General features: G+C 36.3%; 1 protein-coding gene across 1 annotated transcript in view; it reads right to left on the bottom strand.

Moving 5' to 3' along the window:
• Positions 1–3,304: 3,304 nt before the first annotated feature.
• The window catches only part of phactr3b (phosphatase and actin regulator 3b), a 91,255-nt gene continuing 85,027 nt past the window's right edge, over positions 3,305–9,532 (bottom strand). The window contains exons 9-13 of the mRNA XM_073826007.1: positions 8,764–8,819; positions 6,339–6,400; positions 5,671–5,811; positions 4,368–4,444; positions 3,305–3,866 (exon numbers count right to left, since the gene is read on the bottom strand). Coding sequence (XP_073682108.1) covers positions 3,851–3,866; positions 4,368–4,444; positions 5,671–5,811; positions 6,339–6,400; positions 8,764–8,819 — 352 coding nt within the window. The 3' untranslated portion in view covers positions 3,305–3,850. The remainder of the gene's footprint in view (positions 3,867–4,367; positions 4,445–5,670; positions 5,812–6,338; positions 6,401–8,763; positions 8,820–9,532) is intronic.

Raw genomic sequence — 9,532 nt, 5'->3', positions numbered from 1 at the left:
AAGACCCTTCTTTCTCGGCTGGGATCGTTTGGAGCTCTTTGAAGATGCTTTTAAACCCCATTTTGGAAGTTCAAACTTGGGGGCACCATACATATCCATTATATGGAGAGAAATCAAAAATGTTTTCTTCAAAAAACATAATTTCTTTACGACTGAAGAAAAAAAGACGTGAACATCTTGAATGACAAGGGGGTGAGTACATTATCTTAAAAATGTTCTGAAAGTGAACTAATCCTTTAAGACGAAGTAAGAAAGAAAAAGGAAGCTCTGTTTGTGTTTCAGTGGATTTACAGAGAAATATTAACCGGCTGCTTCAGTGACTCAGGCATCCTTTTCTTCCAATGAAAGGAGACTGACCCAGTTAAGGAGCTAATCTCTTATGCATGGGTTTTAAATGCCTTCATTAATATTAATAATGAGGGCTGTCCTGTAAATAACTAGATTGTTAGTGCAATAGCCATATAAAAGAGGAGATTAGATGCAGATCTTGTTATATTTATGAGAGCAATTTTAAACTGGATTCAATGTGTCTTGTTCAGAGAACCTAATCCCATATTCTACATTTACAGGTTGCGGTTTTGTCATTAACTTAAAGACGTGGTCAGGTTGTGACAAGACTCTATCATTACATCTCCAAGCTCTTCATGTCAGTCTCTCCTTGCACCTTTCCTGCTGTGAATAATGTCATTAACATGCTGAACATATACTGTTCTGCTGGCAGACCTGTGGAGCTTATGCAAACACAACTCTACTGGGAATACATAAAATAATGTGTGCAAACACATCTGATGCTCTTACATAACCAATGCTGATCTGACACAAAGGTAGCTTTGTCATTTATATATTGTTTGTTATACAAATGTTATAAAACCAGAATCTCTGTATGATGAGACAGACATGTGCTTGATTTTACCGCAGTGAATGGAGAGGCCTGACTTAAACCTGTACAGTATACAATAGTAATAACGTAATGTACAAGCATGAATTTAGAGATCTCTTAATATGAACTATAGAGATTGAGTCATTTTTGGGAGTGGTAAGTCAAAAGGTCTTGAAATTGCCACTGTCTGAAATTACACATTTCACATTGCAAAGGAAAATTGCACTAAACAGTGTTTGCGAGTCTAAGTGTGCCGTTGGCACTAATCTGCCTTCACCGCAGGGAGTGATGAGTGCCTTGCTGAAAAAAAGCTACAATGTCATTTTCAAGCAGTCATATTCTCCTTTTCAGTTGTCTGGAACATAATACTAAAAGCTCAATTAGAAAGAGAAAGCCCTCAGCTCCTTAAATGTGAATCATTTTCTATTAGTCATTAAAGGTGTTTTGGGAAAGCATGCACAAAATGTTCCCATTATCTGACAGATATTAGTGAATTAGATGTCGTGAGAAACACACCTGTCTCTGTTCCAGCCCCAACAACAAAAAAAAGTCATGCTTTTTGTGAACTAGTCTGATTTCATAAGTTGTGTGGAACACCATGCAGACAGTTGAGGTCCCAAGTTTACATACACCTTGCAGAATCTGCAAAATGTTAATTATTTTACCGTTTTTTTATTTAGTAGAGACCTGAATAAGAAATGCCATATAAATTACATTTACATATAGTCCACAAGAGAAAATAATAGTTGAATTTATAAAAATGGCCCAGTTCAAACGTTAACTTGATTCTTAATACTGTGTTCTTACCTGAATGATCCACAGTTGTTGTTGTTGTTGTTGTTGTTGTTTTTTTTAGCTATTTTGAGTCCTTTGTTTGTCCTGAACAGTTAAACTGCCCGCTTTTCTTCAGAAGAATCCTTAAGGTCACACAAATTCTTTGGTTTTTCTGCATTTTTTGTGTATTTAAACCCTTTCCAACAATGACTGTATGATTTTGAGATCCATGTATTCACACTGAGGACTCATATGCAACTATTACAGAAGGTTAAAAACACTCACTGATGCTTCAGAAGGAAAAACAATGTATTAAGAGCCAGGGGGTGAAAAGTTTTAATTTGAAGATCAGGGTAAAATTAAGTCTTCTGTGAAACATGTCAGTATCTTCTTTAGCTTCTGAAGGGCAGTACTAAATGAAAAAACAATAAATATCTTCTTTCCGATCAAAAGTTTACACCCCTGGCTCTTAATGCATCATGTTTCGTTCTGAAGCATCAGTAAGCCTTCTGTAATAGTTGCATATGAGTCCCTCAGTTGTCCTCAGTGTGAAAAGATGGATCTCAAGATTATACAGTCATTGTTGGAAAGGGTTCAAATGCACAAAAATGCTGAAAAACCAAATAATTTGTGGGACCTATAGGATTTTTCTGAATAACAGCAGGCAGTTTATTTGTTCACAAACAAGGGACTCATGAACAACTATCACTAAAAAAAAAACACAGCTGTGGATCATTCAAGTAAACTTTCAAACTGGGTCATTTTAAAAAAAAATCAACTATTATTTTTTTCTTGTGGACTATATGTAAATGTCATTAATGTGACATTTCTTATTCAGGTCAGTACTAAATAAAAAATAGCATGCATTTTGTATGATCCCTCTTATTTTGGTAAAATAATTAACATTTTGCAGATTCTGCAAGGTGTATGTAAACTTTTGACTTTTTAAAGGCTTTAGGTAAAGTGTTACCAAGTACTTTTTATCATTCTCATCAGATGTTTCAATGATTATGTAAATATGTCTTTATCTAAAAAACCTTTGTTAATTAATTTCAGACTCTTGTTTTTGATCCTCACATATTTTTTTTTTTTTTCATTATCCTCAAAGGGAAATTGTGAGGCGGTTTTGTAAGGTGATTAGTGCATTCTCTCCATCAACCGACACCACTGACCTGCTTTCTGCCTGCCCGGATATAGCAGCTACTCTGTCACGATGGAAAAGCTGTGACTTCTTAAAATATAACCTTACGTTCACCATTTAATCTGTATTTATTCACAAAAGAAAATAAGCACTTTATAAATGACTATAAAACTAAAGCCAGATCTTCCCTCCTCTTAGCTCTATGTGTGTGTGTGTGTGTGTGTCAATGGAAATAATGACTTCTTGTGTTTTCTTCAAGGACAGTGAGACTTCCTGAATGCTTATGTAAGACTATTATACATGGCTTAGGTTTGCTACTGCTAAAATTCTGGCATTCTTCTGAACACAAGATGAGAGATTGATTAGACAAACGTTGACATTGGTCCATAAGAGTTGAAGGAGAAATGTAGTATGGGAACCTAAGTACAATCACATGTTTCAGCTAAATCGATTTATCATTCACCCATCCTTCCATCCATTCATTCAAAAAAAGAAGCCACACATTGTCATTTGTTAAAAATCCAAAGCTTGTACTGTACAGACAATAAATAGTCCTTGCAAAGGTAAGACATGATTTCCGGCCCTCATACTAACATCTATACAGCTGATATGAAACTCAAGTTTTCGTAGGAGCCCAGAAACGTTTGGGGTGTCACTACAGCACCAACACTGGTGTGGGAAAAAGGTTCGAAAGAGTCACATGCTTGCCCCCCGGTTCCCCCCACCCGCCCCCCGTTGGCATCAAAAGGCGACCGTTTAAAACAGTCCATTACAAAAAAACGAAAAAGTCAATGTCTTTTTATTCAAACAGTCTTCCACCGTCCCACGAGAGTCCCCTGAAAAAGAATAAAGGTTCAATAATCAACAGACTTGTAGCTGGACTGAGTGGAGTTTGGAGGGTTTTGGCTTCTTCAGGCTGAAGCTCCAGAGACATAGCCTCCAAGGTTCACTAGCGCCCAAATATCAGGCCCTCCATGGAGCACCCATGGACAGCCTCCTGAGGTCTTTGACTTCACAGAGATACCGTTAGCATATTCTTCACAGAAGAAACCTTGCTATGGTCGGTGGAACCTGCAACGCAAAGGGAGAAGACACCTGTAAGACATCCTGAAAAACCGAATATCATCCATCAAATGTGTATTTATAGAAGAGCTATGTGTGTGTGTGTGTTCCAGACAGAGCTCTGCTCAGCAGGATGATCTAGCACAAGCCGAACAGGACTGGGACCTTGTTCAGCTATTTGTGCCTACAGAAATGAGGTCTAACGTAAAACAAACGTAAGCTAAATGTGAGCAAGCATTTGTTATACATGTCGACGAGCGCTTATGTGTGCTTATTCTGCAACTTCTGCACTTTCGGGACAGTAGAGATACGGCTATATTTAGAACAACCTCCCATATTGATGTACTGTATGTGTCCTGCAACTTTATCAGTTACGCAAGCGACCGTACGAGAAGTGATTTATCCTAGATGCGATGACTTTTTTGTGGTGATGGTTATGCAAACATGGAACAAGATACGGAAACAGGCCATGTATAAATACACAAGGAAGAATTGGAAACGCGCACCGACCTTGTCAGGTGTTTGCTTGACGCATGAACCTCCATTTCGTTGCTCTTGAACTCGTTCAGCTCTTTGCGTATCGCCGCCTGCGAGGTAAAAACAACAACAATGAGCTTCTAATAAACAGTCACTGGACAACAGACAGACTCAGGTCACTGGAAAGATGTTTTATAAATGATCTATCCTGGTTTTGTTTACTTGTTGACACAAGCTGGTCATGATACGGCTCATGCAAAGTGCATACACTGCAAAAATATCTAAAAATTCTTAAATCAAGAAGGATTTTTTAGACATGTAAAAATTGTCTTGTTTAAAAGAAAAAGTCAAAATTAATTTGTTTAAATTGTGTGTTTTTGCTTGAAACAAGCAAAATAATCTGCCAATGGGGTAAGAAAAATATGTTTGAAATATATTTTTTTACCCCATTGGCAGATTATTTAGCTTGTTCTAAGCAAAAACTCACTTAATTTTGACTTGTTTTTTCTGAAAACAAAATAATTTTACTCGTCTAGAAAATTCTTCTTGATTTAAGAATGATTAGATATTTTGGCTGGAAACAAGGCAAACAATCTAAGTAAAGTAAAATCAAAAGCTCAAAATCAGGTTTTTTTTAGGATTTAGTCTCTTTTGATCATGAGCTACATTTAATTGATCAAAAACACAGTTAAAACAGTAATGTTGTGAAATATTATTATACTTCAAAATAACTGTTTTCTATGTGAATATATTGTAAAATATAAAAAAAGCTGAATTTTCAGCATCATTAGTCTTCAGTGTCACATGATCCTTCAGAAATCATTCTGATATGCTGATTTGCTACTCAAGAAACATTTCTGATTATTATCAATGTTAAAAACAGTTGTGATAATAATATTTTTATGGAAACTGTAAAACTGTTTGTTTTTTTCAAGATTCTAGATGAATAGAAAGTTCAGTGTGTATTTAAAAATAGAAATCTTTTGAAACATTATAAATCAATTTCAATCAATTTAATGTATCCTTGCCGAATAAAAGTAATTATTTTTTTCAAAAGTACTTTTCATATTTTGACTAACTTTAATAATGCTGTATCTTGTTTAACACAAGAAAATAAGCGCATCCGCAGGCCATCTGTGGCTACTTATATAAATACTTTTATTTCTTTCTCATTTTATTAACAGATTTAATATAACAGAATCATGTCTAGATATTTAGATGATATCAAACCTAGAATTGTATTTTTTTTTTTTTTTTTATTAAATCTCTATTATCTCAACTGCATCAGTGTGTGGTGGCCTGTTGGGGGCGCATGTGAGTTTCTACTTGTACACACCTTATCTGCAGCAGATAGTCTGGTCCAGGGCTTGTCTGCTCTCCTGTCATAATCCTGAGCTTTGGCCACTTCCACATAGTCACTAAAACGGATCAGAATCTTTCTGTCCCGCAGCTCGTCAACGGTGGGCCGCTGGTTGAGCTGGAAAGACAAGAAAAAGACAGAGGTTAATTTAAAAAGCTGCATCAAGAAAAAATGGATTGTTCCTACTTAAAATCTGATTCAGGTCACCTTTATTATCATAAGTATCATACAGTTATTTATTGACTGTTTGTGTCTGTTGTTTACTTCTGTTTCTGCACACACAAGCTACACAAGTTTGTGTGTTAGAATGATTTTACCACATTTAAGGGGCTTTTCATCAAGAACCCTCTTTTAATATTACAAGAATGAATGGTTTACCATTAACTTTAGCATTTGCAGTACGCAATATTTACAGAGTGGAGATTATTCTCTTAATAGCTGTAATCTTGTCTAGTTGTTTTAAAACTGTCATACTTTTTATACAATGACCTAGGAAGTTTATAGGCTTTTGAATGACTGTAAATGACTGGTATTACAGCAGTAATAGTCACTTTCCTCAGACAACAGAGTGAATCCTGCAGGCTAAGCAAATACATTGGTGACAAATATGTGTGTGCATACTGTATGTAACCTGATCCACATACCTTTCTGTTTAGCCTTTGCTTGATTTCCCTTCTCTCCTCTTGCTCTGTCTGGTCATTCCTCTCTGCAAATCCACCAAAAAAAATCACAGATGAGAAAAAGCATGCACGCAGTCGGAAGAGGCACAGATTAACTTTGAAATTTTTAATCTAGCATACTACACGGAAAAAAAAAGAAAAGAAAAAAACACGCTTAGACTCCACAGCACTCATGTACTACTCCAAGTCAGATTCTTTAAGCTATTCCTTCCACTTAATTTAAATGTACATTTTTTTTTTTCAAAAAGTACGTTGACTTATTAGTTAACAATAAACCAATTTTCTTAGGATTGTTTTAAAAAATATAATCTTGAATGGCTTAGTTCCATGTCTAGCTCGGATCTCTTGAACATCTGTGTCTGCAGCTGTCCTGAAGACAACTCCTGCCCCTGCGCACAACACCAGGGCGCCAGATTACTGCATTTCTTTAATAGGCTTTACACATCACAGTATAACACTGTTCTCGTACATTTCCCTCTGTCAAATACGTGGATTATCTGAATCTGTGCTGCGAAGGACTTAGCGTGGGAAAATACAGGACGCACGTGTCTGTCTAGTATGATTAAACCACGATAAACCACTTTTGAAAATGCCTTTATGTTCTGTCATTTCAGGACTCTTGCCTTGTTTCTCGTCTTTGCTTTGACTAACATCTTTCTTCGAGAGTGAGTGTTTCAAGCATGTGCGCATAGACAGGCAGGGGAGATACCAAAGTCAGCAGACAGCTGCTCAGAGTCAGAAGACACAGGTGCCACGGCCCAAGATAGAGGCCTCGACTAAATAAACAAGCCCCATCACAAGTGTGCTATGGACACATGCTAGAAATACATGTGTATCTTAAGAACTAAACCTGATTTCTTTAGAATTCCTTTTACACTACTGAAGAAAAACCTAAACACAAACAAGTTTTTTTTTTCTTAAAGGTCACTAATTATTTAAATAATGTGAAAATCATTCCCTCAAAAATTACACCATTACAAAGCAATTAGTAAAATTACACTCAGTTTCATTCAGATTGTGATCATGTGCAGACCTGTGTAATCTCTGCCACTCTGTCTCGCCCTCACAATCTGTAATCACTGATATTATCGAGCTCCAGACAGATTGCGTCTATAATCTTTCTATTCCAGATGAGCTGAAATTGAATTCACGCCTCACTCAGATTTTTCACTTTTTTTTTTTTTTTTGGTGCTTGTGGATTGTTTTTGTCCTGAACTCAATTATTTATCAAATTTCAAATGACTTTTTCATCAAAACGTTACAGTACAAACCAATACAGGAAAATACTGAAATATAACTTTTACAATAAAATACACTGAAAAATGTGACCCTGGACCATAAAACCGGTCATATTTTGTGAACTTGAGATATATACATAATCTGAAAGCTCAATGAATAAGCTTTCCATTGATGTGTGGTTTTGTCAGGATACAACTATTTGAAAATCTGGAATCTAAGGGTGCAGAAAAAAATCAAAATATTGAAAAAATCGCCTTTAAAGTTGTCCAAGTTATGTTCTTAGCAATGCATATTACTAATCAAAAATTAGGCTTTGATATATTTACAGTAATACATTTAAAAAAATATCTTCATGGAACATGATCTTAATATCCTAATGATTTTTGGCATAAAAGAAAATAGATAATTTTGACCTATACAGTGTATTTTGGCTATTGCTACAAATATACCCGTGCCACTAAAAGGTTGGTTTTGTGGTCCAGGGTCACAAAAATTTGGTGTAGGGTCTAGTTTTAAATTTTACAAATAATTAAAAATAAAGAGTAAGTAACACATTAAATTAAATGTGAAATTTTGAAGTAAAACTGAAAAAAAAAATATTGCATTGAGGGCACACATTGTATGCAAATATAACTGACACCTGATCTAGTCATTATTAAAACTTTACAACCTCCAACTGTTCATCAGACTACATGAAGTATTTGTACTTCAATGTAATTTGTCACAATGGTAAAAAAAAAAAAAGAGTAAATAAGTATGTCAAACTAAAAAGAAAAGGTGACCAGTCATAGAATAAATTGTAATGTAAGTGGACACAAAGTTGTGACCTTATAGACATCTATTTCTATTTGATCTAACTCTTATAAATTACGTTTCTGATGCATCCGAATCAGGTCAAGATGATTTATTCACATGAAATAACAGTTGTTATTGTTTTTAAATAAAACCAGTTCATTCGTATCTGAAGTGCGTTACAATGCCTGCATTTTTTGTTGTTTTTTAAGTAAATAAACAATACTTTCTTTTAAAATACATTAGTATTTATGCATTCTAAGCAAAATGGTTGTTATTTGTCAACAGACAGGTAACAAACATGAAAAAAGTCTCTCTCCAGATGCTTTATCTCTGCTCTGACAGGTGCGATACTCACGTTTGAGGATGTTTCGGCTCTCCAGCTCCTCTACTGCCGGTCTCTGACTCAGTCTCCTGCGGAAAAACACCAAAATCACGTTCTGGACCATTTTCATGCAATCTCCAAAGTGTCTGTGACAAGTCTCTGATCAGCAGCGCGCTCGCGTGTCAGTGGGGATCCCGCGATCCGCGCATGTTACAGGGAAACCCTGCGTCCCATCTCGCGTCTAAACATCGCCGAGGATCATCATGTCTAAAGCACTTCCACATCGGGGTATACCACCAGGTTTAGTATTATCTGTGCTTGAAGTTCCCTGATTTCACGGAATGAAGCGAGCGGCACTTGTTCATGGAAGCGCGGTTACTATACGAAAGCCTCATCGACGAAGAAATGCGTCGCTTTGTATCAAAAAGTAATACAAAAGAGTGAAAAAGATGAAGTCGAGGCGGAGATGAGCATCTGGTCCTGAGTTCTCTGAAGTCTCAGAGTGGTGTGATACTGGAGATCCTTTACGCATCATTTATAAAGGGGGCGGCGCGTGCGGGAGAGATTCCCACGCACACTCAGTGCGCGCGCAGGAGGAATATGCTGCAGTCAGGGAAAATACAACCTCCATCCACACCTCTGATGAATGCTTTAATATCGAAACGATATTAAATGTTGATCTCAACAGGGTGTGTAAAAATACAGAGCGGAAAATTGCTAAAAGACATTGTTCGAAGGGAAAAGCATTGACGTTGTAATGTTGAACAGACTACGTGCACCGCTTTAATCACTATTATTGTCT

This window comes from Garra rufa, chromosome 20 (genome assembly GCF_049309525.1).
Source record: "Garra rufa chromosome 20, GarRuf1.0, whole genome shotgun sequence".
Taxonomy (NCBI): domain Eukaryota; kingdom Metazoa; phylum Chordata; class Actinopteri; order Cypriniformes; family Cyprinidae; genus Garra; species Garra rufa.
The sequence above is the reverse complement of the archived record's forward strand: the minus strand, read 5'-3'. Positions and strand labels throughout refer to the sequence as shown.